The 17,438-nt window shown below is 43.5% G+C and overlaps 2 protein-coding genes across 4 annotated transcripts; both read left to right on the top strand.

Moving 5' to 3' along the window:
- Positions 1-3,761: 3,761 nt before the first annotated feature.
- Positions 3,762-9,565, top strand: DUSP19 (dual specificity phosphatase 19). The gene is made up of 4 exons (XM_009088159.4): positions 3,762-4,019; positions 4,103-4,149; positions 5,436-5,588; positions 8,418-9,565. Exons 1-4 carry the CDS (start codon positions 3,800-3,802, stop codon positions 8,637-8,639), a joined length of 642 nt encoding a protein of 213 aa, XP_009086407.2. The 5' UTR covers positions 3,762-3,799; the 3' UTR covers positions 8,640-9,565.
- A 714-nt stretch (positions 9,566-10,279) lies between these two features.
- Positions 10,280-15,222, top strand: NUP35 (nucleoporin 35). 3 transcript variants are annotated; one of them, XM_009088158.4, is made up of 9 exons: positions 10,280-10,398; positions 11,166-11,336; positions 11,934-12,061; positions 12,316-12,376; positions 12,979-13,120; positions 13,483-13,552; positions 13,644-13,772; positions 14,394-14,558; positions 14,914-15,222. In XM_009088158.4, exons 1-9 carry the CDS (start codon positions 10,365-10,367, stop codon positions 14,989-14,991), a joined length of 978 nt encoding a protein of 325 aa, XP_009086406.1. In that variant the 5' UTR covers positions 10,280-10,364; the 3' UTR covers positions 14,992-15,222. The 3 variants fall into 3 exon arrangements, with proteins under 3 accessions (XP_009086406.1, XP_018767346.1, XP_050843581.1); XM_018911801.3 differs by having other exon boundaries at positions 10,286-10,394; XM_050987624.1 differs by lacking the exon at positions 10,280-10,398 and having other exon boundaries at positions 10,604-11,336.
- The last annotated feature ends 2,216 nt before the right edge of the window (positions 15,223-17,438 follow it).

Raw genomic sequence — 17,438 nt, 5'->3', positions numbered from 1 at the left:
TAATCATGTCTCATGCAGAAAAATCTCTTCCCTTCATAGTGTTCATGTCAAAAGTAGTCTCTTGTTTATCTTGCTGAATTAACAAGGAATTAACAAGGAATGCCATTAGCAAAGTAACATCAGAGATTTTATCTGCTTCAGTTAATGAAGCTCATTGTTTGGAGTTGGACAGAAAACAGCCATTACATCTTATAAAAAATGGTGAAGTTTTAATATTAAGATGAAGCCAAGAACATTCAGTGCTGCTCACAAAGAGTCATTGACTGGTACTCCAAACACTAGATGGCCTTTTTGGTAGGACATTCATCCTGTCACTCAAACGTGAATGGAAACCTTCAACACTTGAGAACTGTACTTCAGAGAGCTTTAGGTGAGTTTGAAATTGTGGTTAAAAATGTGGGATGGAAAAGGAAGAAAGGACTTGTTTCTACAAGACAGTCTTCCTAATTAAGATGTTAACAAGGTAGTAAATTAATTATTTCAAATCTATTCATAATGACATTCGCATCTAGTTTTCAACCATTAGTTTAAGTCTAAATTATGTACAGGTTTTTCCTAAAGTAAATCAGAAAACATGGCTACATCATCCTGAACCTCATTTATGGTCTACATATAGAAATTTCATATAAAATAAAATAATGAATCAATTACTTTAATAGGCAATCAGAATGGAAACTTTTGGCTACTTTAAAAGTAGTGATAAAGGAGCACTAAAAGCTGAGGAACAGCTTTTGAGTTCAAGCAGAATGCTTCTGTACACTTTTTACTGAAATACTCAAAGAGAAAATATGATTAAAAAATCCCCTGAGCTTTCAGTCTGTCTTGTTATTGAGGAAAAAAAGAATCAAACATATTAAAGAGACAGTTTAGGTCAATCTGGGTCATTCTTTGACTCTGGAGTATACCATTAAAAAAAAAAAAATCCTTTTTTTTCTGAGTGCGCTTATGTGGGTATATTCCAGGATGCCACCTCTTCTTCTAGAAAAGTCTTCTTTTTTGAAGCTCTAGCTTTCAAATAAATTCAGCTATCCTTCAAACGTTGATGCATGTGTCTCAATCATGTCTAATGCAGAAAAATCTGTTTTCAGGATGTGGGATGCTGTGTTCCTGCACGTTCCCCTTCATCTTTACCCTAGTTATAGAGGGCATCTCTTCATCATGAATAGTAAGAGCAGCTACTACTTACAAGCCTAACTACACTAATCTATAAAATAATTTTCCTACTCTATTTGCTGGTTTATGATCCTGACTGGAAGCTATAATGGTTTCCTTCCTGAACTCTGTGAAACAAACAAAACCTTGCTATGCTTCTTGGCACAAATGGTAACATTAATATTTTATTATGCCTGTGGAAACGGCACATTAACAAAAGCTATACATAAGATGCTACAAGAACTCTGAAATCAAATTTGATATTTACCTTCTTTGATTTTAAAATGCACTTCCAAAAAGGCTTATTAGAACTTCATACAACAGCATTATTATTTCCCTCTCTCTGTTTTAAATACCTCCTCATGCATTTCACCATCACACTTGCATTTCTCATTGCCACACTACATTCATGATTCACAGTCATCCAGTCACCAACTGGTGCACAGAGTTATTTATTTCCAACTTCTCTGAAGCAGAGGCATTATCAGAGTTAGATATTAGCTCACAATAGTTTGATTTTTCTCCCCCATTTCTCTTACTCCTCAAAGTCATCTGGTAAATGCAGGTTGAAATGTGATGTAATTAGTGTATTAATTAGGGTTCAGTTCTCCACTTCAGTTAAATTACCAGCCTGAGAATGAACTATCAATTTTCAGTGCATTTTACAATCAAGCTCAACCTTCTAACATATGCATCTTTCAGAGTGCAAAGCTGGTTTTTCCAACTCAGCTATCTGGAATGGCTGGTTATCACTTTTCAGATGGAAGCCAGCTCTTTCCCATCAATAAGTACCAGCAGTACCTAGACAAAAATAATAGTGGAAGGAAATAGATACAGCAGAGAGATTATGTACTGCCATATGAGCTCTCTGAATATGTACAAGCAGCTTTTGTAATAATTAGTAATTACAGTACACATTTCTTAGTTTATACCCATAGAACAGGTTTTGCTGAATTTCTGGAGAGACAAAACAGAAGAATCATAACATTAAAAATGATTTTAAACTACTTCATTTGCATTGATATGCAGCTTATTCAAAACCTGAAGATCCAGAAATACCATAAATACTTTCAGCCAAGGAAGGAGAGAAAGCATCCAGCTCATGCCACACCTTTAAAGGAGTCTTCTACTCTCAGCAAAGCATGCAAGACAAATACAGGAAATCATCTGTGAACTGAAATCCCAGTTTAAAACTCTAATTCACAATTATCTTCCCTTCCATCCTGTAATGAACAGTATTAACAAGTTATCATCATGGAAATGCCTGTTTTATAAGAAATAGTGTCTGTGAATATTCAGGCTATATCTAATGCTTATGACACAAATGGACACACTAAGTAATAAGATAATAATTCTGCATATAAACATCTGCAGTGTGTTTGGATTTCAGAGAGACAAGAGCAGCACAGATTTTTTTTTGTCCAGTAGGGACCCCTGGTGTTTAAGGCAGCTATAACAAGGATCAACATCCCGAGCAGAAAATGAATCTATTGCTGTGGAGTCAGCTGCCTTTCTGCATCCACACCTATTGCATCCTCCTCCTCTGAGATCAAGGAACAACACCCAGCTGTATTATTAAGTTCAATTGCGAGTGTCTTACAGATTTGTCTTAGTCTTGCAAAGGCTTACACAGCACACCCCATACTCACACGGGCCAGAAGCTGGAACAAAGCACCTGGTTACTCTAAGGGGAGGATGCTGGGGCTTGTCTGCAAGCAGATTTTGCTAAGGCTTGCAAATTTCCTGACATGAGGCCCAAACTGGGCCAAGAGACACTTCTGAGACAAAGTCCGGGAAATTGATATTTGTTCTATTCAGTGCACTGGGTGGTGGAGATCAGTGCTCTTAACAGTGCCCACCTGGGCACACACACAATATATGGATATAGATATATATACATATGGGGATTCTTCATTGGGAACCTCAGTGATAGGACAAGAAAGAAGAGGTTCAAAAATGAAAGAGGGAAAACAGATACCTGGAAGAAATTCTTTACGGTGGGGGTGGTGAGGCACTGGAACAGGTTGCCCAGAGAAGCTGCAGATTCCCCATCTCTGGAAGCGTTAGAAGCCAAGACGGGGTTTGGAACAACCTGGTCTAATGCAAGGTGTCCATGCATATGGCAGGGGGCTTGGAACGAGATGGTCTTTAAGGTCCCTCCCAACCCAAACCATGCTGTGATTCTCTAGTAACAGCTATGGAACATTGCAAATGGTACACTCCAGAGAATACATGAAAACATGGGCATCAAGTCGTTTGGGACCAAGGGGAAAGCAGCCTCACCTCGTCTCCCTTTTCTTCATTTTTCCTTTTTGGCAAAAATAAACCCAACACATATATTTAACTCTAATACTTTCCATTTAGCTCTTTCCCATGTTTTCCCACGCTTCCCGACAAGCAGGTCCCACTTAGAGCCAGACAGGCTCTGCTGCACGGCCTGCTCTCCAAAGCATCAGGTCCCTGGAAGGATGCCTTTTCTATTTAAAGGCTCCTTCAGTTACGACAGGACGGCCCGGGGGGGCCGTGGCACCCGAGGCACCGCGGCACCGCCCCCGGGCCCGCGTCACGGGCGGCGCGGCACGGCACGGCGCGGCGCGGCACGGCACGGCACGGCGCGGCCCCGCGCAGCGCTGCCGGCAGTCGCGCCATGCACTCCCTCGCCCAGGAGATCCGCAGCTTCTCCAGGGCCAACCTGCGCAAGCAGCGCACCCGCGTCACCACGCTGACCGGCCGCAGGATCGTCGAGACGTGGCGCGGCGCCTGCCTGCACATGGAGGAGGAGGAGGAGGCGGCGCCCGGCGGCGGCTTCGTGCAGGACCTGAGCGCGGACCTGCAGGTCGGCGTGGTGAAGCCCTGGCTGCTGCTGGGTGAGTGCTCCGGGAGAGGGGAGCGCGGTGCCGGGCGGGCGGGGCTCGGCGCAGCTGAGGGCACGCTCTGTCTCTGTCCGCAGGGTCGCAGGATGCTGCTCACGACCTGGAGACGATGAGGAAGCACAAGGTAGCGTTTCGTGGACGTGCAGAGGCATCTCGCATAATGCGCGCAGCGAGTTTCTCCTGTAAATTAAAAATTCGGAAATGTCCTCTAGCGAATCTGAGGAAAAACGTATTCCACTTGCATTTTCAAGAGGCTGCTCCGTTTGCAGGTGGATGGGTTTCTTTTGGCTTCACGAGAAGCTGAAATACTTTCAGAGCATCCCAGAGTCTTCCAGGGGACTTCTGGAGATTATCTAGTCCAAACCCCCTGCCGAGGCAGGGTCACCCAGAGCACATGACACAGGGACGTGTCCAGGTGCGTTTGGAATGTGTCCATACAGGGAGACTCTGTGACCTTCCTGGGCACCACCTGTTCCAGTGCTTGGCCACCCTCAATCTAAACAAGTCCTTCCTCATGCTGAGGTGGAACTTCTTAGTTTTGGCAATGGCAATTGCTCATCATCCTGTTGCTAGGTGCCACTGCAAAGAATCTTGCTTCCCTGCAAGAATGATGATTATTTCGAGCTGTTTAATGGAACAGATTCCTACACCACCATAGGCATTTCCACTTCAGACACTAAGCAGCACCACTCCCCCTTGCCTTATGTGGATTGACGAAACTAGAAAAGCAAAGCAGCTTCTCTAAGTCTGTCCCACAATTTTGTCTTTTTACCCTTCTCTGTTGCAGTTATGGGGTGATAAGGCCTTTGGACAGTGGTGGTTGTGCAGGACAGGTTGGCATCTGGTGCCATCTAAATGTCATTTTACTGTAATTTTAAATAACCCACAACCTGGCTGTAGGCTGGACAGAGCAGAGATGGCAGGAGGCCAGAGGTGGTGTTGCCTGCCAAGAACAGGTGTAGTTTACTCTGAAATCCTCCTGCTTCAGCAAATGTTTCTGGTCACTAACCAGAAGGAACGTTAAGGTGATGGTTTAGAGCAGGCTCGAAATTTGGGTGATTGTTGGGTGCTCTGTGCTCTCATTCCTATTGCTTTCTTTTCTTTTCCAACCATGTGATGAAAACTCCCTTTTCTGTTGAAAATCCATTTTTTAGTCTGTGTTTGAGCAGTGGTATTTTCATTTCCTCTCAGAAAAACCCTGAGATTTATCACAGTATGTTTTAGCACACTTTGAAATTTTGGAGAAAAGCACGCCATAGACAACATATGTATGTAAAACTGAACATTGCATCAGTGAAAGGTAGAGTCTGTGTATGCCTAGAGATTAAAGCACCTTTGTTTCTGCTTGTTTTGCTTGCTATCTTCAGAAAATGCCTTTTTCTTTTTTCTTCTTTTATTTTTTTGACTTAGGTCACTCACGTTCTAAATGTGGCATACGGAGTCCAAAATGCCTTCCTCGATGACTTTATTTACAAGACCATTTCCATCCTGGACCTCCCAGAAACTGATATTACCTCCTATTTCCCTGAATGTTTTGAGTTCATTGAGAAAGCCAAGATCCAGGTACGGTCTATCAATAATTAATGTTAGTAGTTGTCCTGTGTAGATTATTTATAACACTACCTAAGAACTAAAGCAACTCCTTTTGTTAAATGAAAATATGGTACCAAATAAATAGTTTTGCCATTGTCTTTTTAAATTTTAAATAGAAAATCCAAGTAATTTCTAAGCATTCCTAGAGACGTGGCACTGCTGTTAATCCTCATTCCGAACTCCAGCATTGCTTTTTCAGAATGTCTGTCTTGTGTTCTAGAGAAATGCATCTTTAAAACAGTTGTACCAGGGCTTGACTTGAGATTACACAACTGCATCCTAAATCAAAGTCACTACCCCTGACAGAAGGAAATGAAGAAAATTTATTTCTCCATTGGGAATGTTGTTTTGGATTAGAAGCAAAAACTAGAGCTTTTACAGATCTGTGTGGTTTATCATCAGCTGTTCACTATCCTTGTGCTTTTCATTGTAGAATCATTGAAAGGTTTGGGTTGGAAGGACCTTAAAGATTATCTAGCTCCAACCCCCTGCTGTGGGCAGGGACACCTCCCTCTAGACCAGGTTGCTCCAGGAAGATGCTGTGAATCCACATACATACCAAGAATATCAGAGAATGTGTTAGTAGTCTTGGAGCCAAAAGTGATTTACCTGCTCACAAAATCCTGAAAGGATGTGACGTAGAAAACAGGCTGAAAACCTCTTCTGGGGCTGCTTGGCAGAGTTATCTGTAGCCCAGCTCAGAGCTGGTAAATTGAGGTTTGTTAAATTCAGTGTGTAATTTACAACAACCATTGCTTTGGTATCTAAACTATAAGTCAACAACCAAACATTGTAGGCTGTTATTCTACCATATCTGTCGGGTTCATTGTTTATGCAGGTTGGGATAAAAGATGATCTTGCCCCAGTTTTCTTTGTGCCTCAGTGTTCTTTCCTTCTCTCATTTATAATTTACAAGCTATGTGATAACGTATTATCACTAAATTACCTTTTCAAGGTTTCTAATTACAGTTTCCAGTTCATTTCTAAATGAGAGGTGCCATTCACAACTGCACAATTTTGCTTTTTACCTCTGGTGTTTATATCTCAGTTACTGTTTGGTAGGTTAAGGAGTTCACAGGAAAACTTTTACAACAACATTAGTAGTTTTCTGATGGAAGAGGTGGATGAAAGAGAAGATAATTGGTGGAGTAGTTGTTCTCCAGGATCAGTTCAAAAAGCACATGATAGTGGTATACAGAGACAGATCTCTAGGTGATTTGAATTAATTTGCTTTGTCAAAATAGCATTAAAAGAGCTTATGATAAATTGTGTCATGAAGTGTTCTTCTGTTGAAGTAACCACTGAGACACGGCTGTTTCATCTCCTAAAATGGGGGAGGAAGAGATGGTCACTGGTGAGAGAACATGATATATGAGAAATTATTTCTAGAACATGGTTAACTCCATGAAGGAAGCATGAGAGTGTGAATTTGAGGATGCAAGTGAAGCCTGCACTGTTCTGTAAGTCATTGCCAGCTGGCTACTTGTAACAGGACTCACTTTTCTGAAACTGTCATGGCTCAAGTCTCTAGACACCATGGTACAAATTCTGATACTGATCAGAGCTCAGCTTTTCTTCTAGGCTCCAGCTTGGCAGGCATATTTTCCATGACATGTTTAGTGACCCATATCAAATCATAATACTATGAATGAGGGATACTTTTTTTTAATATTTAATATCTAGTAATAAAACTTCTGAAATCCTGTGTTTCCAAAGAGAAAATCTTTGCTTATTCATGAACATCACTCCTTATTGCTCCCCCTGTCTTTCCTAAGGAAAAAGCTTCAGTTCACTGCAAAGTAAAATGGATCTATAAGGGGTTACATTAGCCTTCAACTAAAGAAAAAACTTTATGCTTCTTTTAAATTTCTTTCCTTGATGAGGCTTTTTGCCCACTGTGTAGAACCATTATATAATCACCTTTTCTGTTGGTGGAAGGTAATTTTGTTGCTCTCTTCATAAAAAGAGAGAATTTTAAAAAAAATAGAATTAAAAAAATTCTCCAACTTGGTCTGGAATCTTACATGATTCTGGCAAGCCCACAGACCATTTCTGGGCAGGAAAACTTGGAGTGTCACCATCAGAGCAAGTTCTTGGTAAATAGAGATGCATTTCCTGTTTGCCCTCTGTTTCTCACTTTTATTCTGTATTCAGAGCGAATACAAAATTAGTTAAGAATGACATGGAAAATCATTTTTGTACGAACTGTAAACAATGTACTTCAGCAAGGAAAGATAAAAATTCTCAGTATTAAAGTTGGTTTCATATTATGGCCCAGATTCATTCATGTTCAATAATTTTCAGGATTAATGGGTATCACTGTGTAATTGTTGGCAGTGTAAAACAAACCATTTACTTAAAAAGACACATCAGACTTAGATGTGAAAGAGGGAAATAAAGCATGAACTGTACAAAGGAAAAGAAAAAAAAGAGAGCAATTTCCAGCAGGCAGTGCACAAGAGATGTGATTTCCATTGCAAGGAAGGCTGCTATCATTATTTGCTGGGCTGGGATGCAGGAGCTTAGACTCTGTTCCTAGCTCTGTCATAACGTTGTGCCTCATTCCTCTAGTCTCAGCTTGGAATTTCTCCAACAAGGATAATAACACTCAATTTCATACCTCTTTGTCTTGTTATTTAAACTGGAACATTTTTTGGAGCAGGAACCATTTTCTGGTCTGTGTGTCTGTTAAAATACCAGATAATTGTAGCTCCCAAATCTGTAACATAAACTATTAAGTTCCTGGAACAGAAACTTGGTGCTTATGTTAATAACTTACGTTTCATTTCTTTCTTGGAGGATGGCGTGGTGCTGGTTCACTGCAATGCAGGAGTCTCCCGTGCAGCAGCTGTAGTCATTGGTTTTCTAATGAATTCAGAAAGACTGAGCTTTGCCAGAGCCTTTTCCTTGGTGAAAAATGCGAGGCCTGCAGCTTGTCCAAATCCTGGCTTCATGGAGCAGCTCCACAAGTACCAAGAACAGATTTTAAAGGCAAATGGAAGCATAAACAATCATGACTGATCCAAAGGGAGAAGTGAAATGATCTGGTTTGACTATACAGGAAGAGATGCTGGATGTACTTTAATCTGTCATTTTGAAATCCCCTCTCACATGTGCATTTTCAAGTCTTTATGTATTTTTTTCTTACCCTCCTTTGACCCTGTTTTTTCCAACATGTCATCAAAAAGCCAAATGGTGGTGTACTGACTTCAGAGAAGTTTTGCCTAAAACCAGAGCACTAATAAAAGATACAGCTCAGTTTTCTTTGAAATATTAGAAAACAATGGAATGATGGGTTGCTTACTGAACCATCAGAAAATGCAGGTAGTAGAGAAAGGAAGTAAAATAACTGAGGTAAGTTGCTTTCTTTCCAAATCTGTGCATTCCTAATTGGTTGTAAAATCGAGATAATAAAATGTTAATATAATGAAGTATCCTGATATTGGATTTTAAAATTATATTGCAACTCTAAATGATATTACTGAATTTTGTGGGCTAGCCAGCCTTTTTTTTTTTAATTAAAACTATGGTCTTTTGAGGATACACTTCGTGTATTTCTATTGTTTCTCATCTAGTAGTGATTTGAAGTGCATTAACATCATGTTAATGTCCAGTCTTGGAACTAGCAGGGGTTTTTTTCCTGTACATCATTTCAGTAGAGGTACAAAAAATGTTGATAATGATCTGTATCTGCTCACTCTACTGTCTTTCTTACATCTGGTCTTCATGTGCTGTCCCCTCACTCCATTCCACATCATATGTAAAGAACAGACCATAGGATGTGTAATTTTGATCCTCCTGAGAGATCCCAGGCTGAAATTACTGTCTTAATATGATTTTAAAAAATTGACAAGATTTTAATAGTATTTTGTGGCCTTCATGCCAGCTCTTAATGATTTGATATATTAATATGCAACAAAATAAAGAGAACACTGTGTTTGGCTAAATTGTGTGCTAAAGTGATTTTGAAGGGTGTTCTGTCCTGGTCCAACAGCTTGAACTGTAGCTCATCGTTGTGTTTGAACCACGACCTCTCTTGTTCTCAATATGAATTGCTCAAGAACACATAGTGACAGGGCAAGGGGGAATGGACTCAAAGAGAGGAGTAGGCAGAGATTAGATTATTTCCCCTGGGGGTGGGCAGGCTCTGGCACAGGCTGTGGCAGCAGCTGTGGCCGCCCCATCCCTGGAAGTGCCCAAGGCCAGGCTGGACAGGGCTCTCTGGGATAGTGGAAGGTATTTCTGCCCATGGCAGCTGGATGAGCTTTAAGATCCCTTCCAAGCCAAGCCATTCCATGATTCTACGCTAAACGTTAATACGGGGATCAGGCAATCCCGCTGCATCTGAGGGAACAGCTCACTGCCTTGTCCCGGGTCCGCCGGCAGCCTGGCACGGACTGACACCCTTTCCCTGGAGAAAGGGTGTGGGGAGGCCGCTCCGAGCTCCCAGCCCGCGGGGAGCAGCCCAGGACCAGCCCTTGGTAACACTGACCGCGGTTCCCCCAGCCCCGTTCGCGGCCCGCCCCTCCCTGAGGGACCGTTTGCCCAGCAGCCGTGAGGGGACCGGCCGGCACAAGCCGATGCCGGGCCCCGACACCCTCACCCCCCGACGGGGCTCCGCCCGCCCCGCTTTGTCCCAACATGTCACGGGGTGGGTCGGAAGTGACGGCGGCAGGAAGCTCCGTCCCGTTTGAAAGCGCCCGGCGGAGCCACCGCCGCCGCCTCTTTCCCGCCATCCGGGCCGACATGGCCGCCTTCGCCATGGAGCTGCCGCCCGCAGGTGAACTGGGCCCGCGGCTCCCCCGGCCCGCGCCGCGCTCCGGCCCTGCTGGGCCCTTCAGGGAGCTGCGCTGCCCGGCCCGGCCGGGGGCGCCCCGCGGCTTCCCCGGCGCTGCCGGCGCTCCTGTGAGGGGCGTGGGGCCGAGCCCCTGCGCTAGGCGGGGGTGTGGATGCTGCTGAGGCGGGGTGGGAGACGGCGCCGGGAGGGGCGGTTCGCGCTGGGGTGATGCCAGAGGGGAGCGGGGTTAGATCGATCGGCCGCCACTTGAAATTGCGAAAAATGCAACATTGTAAACTCGGCTTACCCGTAAAAGGAATGCTTAAACCGCCTTTGGTCTCATCATTACTAGTGAATATCTCACAGGCGGGTGCCAAGAGGATGGTGCCACGCTCTTTTCGGGGATGCCCAGCGACAGAGAGAGGAGTAATGGCCATAAACCAAAACAAGTTCTGTCCCAGCGTGAGGAGGAACTTCTTTACACCGAGCTTGGCCGAGCACTGGAGCAGGCTGCCCAGGGAGGCTGAGGAGCCTGCAGAACATCCCAAATTCACCTGGAGATGTTTCTGTACCTGCTCTGGGAGACCCTGCCTTGGCAGAGGGTTTGGAGTAGACGGTCTCCAGAGGTCCCTTCCAATCCTAACACTTCCGAGATTCTGTGATCTTAATCACTTCCTGTATCTTATATGTTACTTTCATAGAGCCCACAATGGAAAAAGCTGCCTTTGTCTTTCACTTGTCTTTTTCTTATTTTAAAATTTTGTTTTCAGGAGCTGAACCAATGACTCTTGGCTCACCCACATCTCCAAAACAAGGAACTAGTGCTCAATTTCTCCCTGGGTTTTTGATGGGTGACTTACCTGCACCAGTGACTCCACAGCCACGTGCTTTATACGGCCCTTCAGTCGGTGTCATGGAAACAAGGTCTCCACTACTTGCAGGTCAGAATTTGTTAAATGTTGGAAAATCGTCCTGAAAGCAAAAAATTGGTTTGTCTCATTGTTCTGCATGAGTGTTGCAGACTTGAACCCTTATAGTTTTATATCTTTCTATAAGCAAATTCCACTGATTAAGTGGTGAACTCAGTGTATTCAGTTATAATAAATGTTTCAAATGTGACCGTTTTGGTATCAGGAAAAGTTTGTTTTACAGGGAAGGTAATCAACCTCTCCTAATACAGAATCAATTCACACGACTCTTTACAAGTCAATTGCACATACATTGATGTTGAAAACATAGATATCTGCTGGCAAACTAAATGCAGATGTAAACAGTGAATATTATGGGTTAATAATAGGTCTGAAAGTTCTAAATAATACTTCTGTATTATAAACAGGATGCTCCTACCTAGAACATTCAAACCTGAACAGTTTGGTAGGACAGATGGCTCTGCAAACCTCCAGTGAAACAACCAACAGTCCCAACAACAATCTACACAAGAGCATGGCTGAATGCGTTACTGAAGTCTCAACAACAAGTAGCACCAAAGCAAAATTACAAGTTTCCTCATGCTCTTCTTTTGTTCCTTTGAATTGCAGGAGGGTCTCCCCCACAACCAGTAGTCCCTTCACATAAGGATAAAGGTGGTGCTCCACCTGTTAGAAGCATTTATGATGAGTTGTCTAGTCCTGGGCTTGGATCAACACCTCTGTCCTTAAGAAGAACAGTAAGTGTCTTCAGCACTGGCCTGTTCTTAGCAGCAGCATATGTCAAATACGTTGTCAAATAACTTTTCATTAACAGCTCTTGGTAGTCTTTTGTTAAATATATAGGCAAATACCTGTTCTCTAAAAAGTTAGGAATAACTTAAGGCAAACAATTAATATTATCACAATAATGTTTAAATCACTTGAAAATTGTCTCTTGATCTGAGCAGCATACCTATAAGAATAATTTGTTAATTTCTGTATATTAATGCAGGCCAGCTTTACTTTATCACAGAGCCCATCAGCTGGAATTCTGCCATCAACTCCAGGAGCAGGTAAATGTCCTGTCAAAATTTCTATTCTCTTTTCTTACTGCTTTCTTTAATACAGAAAAATCATCACTGTTCAAGCTACATCAGTTCCTTGCTAATTTATGAAGAGGTGGTGTATTTGTTAGCTTTTCAAAAGGTGTGTAGGTATGAGTGGGAAATAATTATTCATTCTGAGACTGAGTTTCAAGCAGCTTTTCTTGTTCCTTGTTCCAAATGTGGTGTTGAACTGAGCACAGAGGTGGCTGTAATTGAGTGAAGAAGCTGATATTGATGGATTGCCTTTTATCTTCACAAGGTTTGATATCTTGTGTATGAACTGGTGGCTTCTTGCCAAGCTTTATTCTGCTGGCCTGTTCCTATTTGGCAACTGTATTAAGCTGTTGGTGTTTTGAAGTCAAAGAGAGCACTAGGTTGCTAGTCATAAAAACTTACTAGTGTGTTTGCAGATGTGAAGTTATGATTGACTTACTTGTTCTGTCTGTGAGTAAATCCCCATCAAACTCTTCCACATACCGGTGAAATGCTTGACACTGATTTTATTCTTTTATAATAAATCTCTGTCTTGCAAAAGAAATTTTTTCAGCAATACCATTTTGATTTAACAGCTTCAAGCATGTTCAGCCCTGCAAGCATTGGGCAGCCTAAGAAGACTACTCTATCTCCTGCTCAGCTGGATCCTTTTTACACTCAAGGTGATTCCCTTACTTCAGAGGATCAACTCGATGACACGTGGGTAACTGTATTTGGGTAAGTTATTTCCAAAGTATCAGAAAAACCTGGGGGGTGAAGTCTATAGAGTGTATGAGAAAAATACTTGGGCATTGATGTTGTCTGGCATTGGTATGTGCTGCAAGTACAGCTATGGTTAAAGCAAGCAAACACACACATTTCAGTGAGGCATCTTAAATTGAGCTGCCACATTATGTTTTCCAGTTAGAAAGGCACCATTCTGCTCTTGGGGTGTGTGGTAAAATGCCTAGAAGGTGGTATTTCTCAAGTCACTGCTTCTGATATTACAGTGGTCTCTTCTGGATTTCATTGGGTTGTATCTTAACACCTGAGTTCTTAAACTACTCATAATTTTTTGAGCACTTTTTTCTGTCTTTCAGATTTCCTCAAGCATCAGCTTCCTACATTCTACTACAGTTTGCTCAGTATGGAAACATATTAAAGCATGTGGTATGTCTTAGTTTGACACTTATGTCAGAAAACATTGTGAATTAAGCATTTAAAAAGCTACATTTGACAATTTTCACTTAATCTCATTCAGATGTCCAACACAGGAAACTGGATGCATATTCGATATCAGTCCAAGCTTCAAGCCCGGAAAGCCTTAAGCAAAGATGGAAGAATTTTTGGTGAATCTATCATGATTGGTGTCAAGCCTTGTATAGATAAAGTAAGTTAATAGTTGATTTTAGTTCAAAGGCACTCTGCTTTTGGTCTTGCTTTTTCTTTTCCCTGACCTCTGTAATTTTTTTTTTCTTTTGCAATTGCAAATACACATTTACATAAGTTTTTTCTTAAATACTTGTCAACATTTCCTGCTGAGAAGGACTATTATGAGCAATCTCTCTGCTCACCTGTCCCCAGGCTGGTGGTTATTTTGTTTTCTGTGGTGTGTTGTGGAACTTGTGGTTCCCATGAAGTCATCTCCTACCTCTTCCATTCTACATGCATTCCTTTCTAAATATAAGCTCCATAAAAACGGAGCCTTGAAGTTTGCATTTCCTTTTGTATTTTATTCTCTACATTGTTTTAAACTTGGCTGACATTTAGTACAGACAGAGAACAGATTCCAGCCTTGCTCTGCTTTGCAATGGCGTAATTCAACATGTAAATGATTGCAGTGAGGAAAATGCTTGGTGGTCATGGGTACCTGTATGTTCTGTACTGACACCTTTTATCTTTTGGAAATATGTTTTATCAAAAACATTCAAATAGTAGATCATTTTAGATGAGAAAGGTTGGAATACTGCTTTTCAGTGTTTGTTTACATTTTATTAACCTTCTATTTAAGACTGTGATGGAAAACTTTGAAAGAAGCTCTACATCCTCAATGTCTTCGATTTTCACTCCACCTACAAAATCTGCTGGCACACCAACACAACCTGCAAATAGTGCAAGGATTTCTACCATGAGACCTCTTGCAACAGCATATAAGGCTTCCACTAGTGACTACCAGGTATTTTAAGAGAAACAGAAACGCGGTTTTGTGTTGTCTCCTCTTACATCTATGAGGCTGTGCAGACATTAACTTCAATGTGACCTTCACCTCTTGCTGTCAGTTCTTTAATGATGGGGTTCAAGTACAAGCCCAGTCTGTTCAGTCTGTAAAATAATAATAAAAAAATACTAAATTAATGACTTGTCACTTTTCCAGGGATTAAGGGCTTGTTTTGAAGATATTTGAAACATATTTTGTCAAAATATAGTAGCACTTAGGAAAAGAAGAAATAAATGTTTAGTGTAAAAACTCTTAACTACATGTTGACTGATTCTCTGTATTTTCTCTTTTTGTTTTTCTCCTTGCCTTCTAGGTGGTTTCTGACAGACAAACTCCTAGGAAAGATGAAAGTATTGTATCTAAAGCAATGGAATATGTTTTTGGCTGGTAATATACAAGAAGAAGTAACACGCTAAGCTGGTCAGGGTCTGAACTATGCTACTGGCATTTGTAGTTAGTTGTATAACTACTGGTGGCAGTATTTTATCTTACAGAGCACCTGTTATGCCTTCAGTTTATTCAGAAGACATGTAGCTTGCACTTTAAATGATGGCAGCGTACACATGGTTTTACAAACTGAGTAAGTGTAAATAAAAGTGCTTTACCCCTCTTTGTTCTCTGATGGCATGACTGTGAAAAAATTCTGTCTCATTAAGAAAAGCTGTCTGAACTCAGTGGCCTGTCAGTTCCCTGAGGGTGGGCAGGACTGGAATACATCATTTTATTCAGCCTCTAATCAATGACTGTGCCTTTGGTTGTGTTTAAAGCCAAAGGGGGAGCTGCTGTCTCTGGTGAAACAAAACAGGCACTGACAAAGGCAGAGGAGCTCTTTCTTTGGAGAAAACCACATACTTGAACTACAGAAGGGTAGATTTGGGTTAGATGTTCTTGTGAGCACCTTCCAGGACTCTCCACTGTGCACGGAGCACTTTTGATGCCTGCTCTGAACAGTCTTTGGAAAACAGAGCATGACCTGGCTCTGGCTCTGGGATCAGCAAACAACACACACAGGAGGAGGAAGAAGCAGCAGCTTTTTTGCAGCCATGCCCAAAAGAAACTGGAAGGGTCTCCTCCCTCTGGTCTCACGTGGTTGGGTTTCTGTGTGTATGAGGCAGGAGCTGTGATTCCTCAGTTGTGGGGACCAGAACTGCACCCAGGATCCCAGCACTGCCTGACAGCACTCAGTACAGTGGGACAGTCGTGTGTTAGCCCCTGTACTGCTGCTTCATTTTTAGCACACTCAAAGCTCACTGTAAATCAGCATGGTCTCTGGTTCTGCCCTCTTCCTTCCCTTTGCAGGGAAGGACCACTGCTGTGCTTTCAAGGAAGCTGTTCTTGAATAACTTCCAGGATTCCAAGATCCTCTGCCCTCAGTGGATGCTTGCTATGGAATTCCTCACAGCTGGATTCAGAAAATACCGAAGCTGACTCTTCTAAAATCCAGGGTCTTCATCCTACTGCTGACCTTCAGTGTGCTCAGCAAGACCCTTAGGTCCACAATGCTGTGGAATCAGACCTTCAGGACAGGGACCTCTCCAGTGTGATCTGCCTTGCTTGTCTGCACAAAATGCAGCGCAGAAAAGAACGGCAGGATGGGGCCTGTGTGCTCCAGGGCTCAGGTTTTGATCCACTTCAGCTCCACAAAGATACAAATGAGGTGAAGAAGCTGAAATGTTTATTAATGGCAAACAAAGCAGAGTGATGAGCTCGGGAGGAGGAGACAGGAACAAGCAGGTTCTGAGGGCTGCAAGGAGCAACCAGTAAAGAGGGAAGGCAAGCTCAGGTTTGCCCAGCATCAGCTGAGCCTGGAGATCCAGATGCTCTCCTCTGATCTCCAAGTTGTCTCCTCTTGCATGGGATCTGCGGCTGTCCTGCTTGTCCTGATCCAGAAGATGAACTTAGTGATGTAGCTCTTTCATCCAACATGACTTGAACTATCAGGTTTGTGTTGGAGGGGCTCTCATCTGTGCAAAGGGCTTGAAGGGCTGAAACAAACAGACCCATGGTCAGCGTGAGGAAACCCCCTGAAAGAGCCAGCCCACTCAGCTCTTGCCATGGCCTGAAGGAAACAGGACACAACAAGGATCAGCTAGAAGGTGCTGGCCACAAATCACACATCTCTGAAATGGCTCTGTGCTCTCCCAATGCTGCCCCTCGTCTGCACAAGGACCGCAGCCGGGGCAGGGACTGCTTCTGCCAGCTCCCAGTGACACCCCACTGGCCTCACTCACCCTCACAGATGAGCTGCAGCTCCTCTCGCTGTCCTCTCATGAGCATCCCAGCGATCCCTAGGAACGAAGAGGTTGTCATGGCCCCTGGCCCAGATCCTGATGCAATGGGGAAGGGAGGGACCAAGACCCCGGGCTGGTGGCTCACCAATGGACCTGACGGCCGCCTCTCTCAGGGGCTCCTGAGGGCTCTGCAGGTACGGCAGGGCCAGGCGCAGGTGCTCGGCCGCTCGGCACCTGTCCTCTGCCAGCTGCAGAGAGCGGCAGGGCACGGAGGGAAAGGGTTGATGAGGGCCCGGCTGGCAGCTGCAGGCACCGGGCTCGGGACGGGGCAGAGGGCCTGGCAAGCCATGGTGCCACCCCGCAGCAGAGCCCAGCTGGCTCGGGGCTCCGTCGGCACGGGGCTCGGTCAGAGGAGCCTGGAGAAAAGCCCTCATGGCCCAAGAAAGGGAGTGGCATGTTGGGCACAGGCCACTGCCCCTGCGTGTGGAACTGAGCAGGGGCCACAGCTGCCAGCCCCACAAACTGGCCACCGTGGGCAGGTGGCTTCTCCAGGGATTGGGCTGGGGATTCCAGGCCGTCCTTACCACACGCTCAGCAAAGCTCCACG

The sequence above is a fragment of the Serinus canaria genome (assembly GCF_022539315.1).
Source record: "Serinus canaria isolate serCan28SL12 chromosome 7 unlocalized genomic scaffold, serCan2020 HiC_scaffold_29, whole genome shotgun sequence".
NCBI classification, from domain to species: domain Eukaryota; kingdom Metazoa; phylum Chordata; class Aves; order Passeriformes; family Fringillidae; genus Serinus; species Serinus canaria.
Note: the sequence above shows the minus strand (reverse complement) of the source record. Positions and strands in the feature narration are given on the sequence as shown.

Bases quoted from the DNA above. Each gene is read 5' to 3' on its own strand.
- DUSP19 (XM_009088159.4), top strand. From the start codon at position 3,800: ATGCACTCCCTCGCCCAGGAGATCCGCAGCTTCTCCAGGGCCAACCTG. The intron at 4,150-5,435 runs GTAGCGTTTCGT...TTTTTGACTTAG, and splicing joins AGACGATGAGGAAGCACAAG to GTCACTCACGTTCTAAATGT. The intron at 5,589-8,417 runs GTACGGTCTATC...TCTTTCTTGGAG, and splicing joins TTGAGAAAGCCAAGATCCAG to GATGGCGTGGTGCTGGTTCA.
- NUP35 (XM_050987624.1), top strand. From the start codon at position 11,105: ATGGAAAAAGCTGCCTTTGTCTTTCACTTGTCTTTTTCTTATTTTAAA. The intron at 11,337-11,933 runs GTCAGAATTTGT...TTTGAATTGCAG, and splicing joins AAGGTCTCCACTACTTGCAG to GAGGGTCTCCCCCACAACCA. The intron at 14,559-14,913 runs GTATTTTAAGAG...CTTGCCTTCTAG, and splicing joins CTTCCACTAGTGACTACCAG to GTGGTTTCTGACAGACAAAC.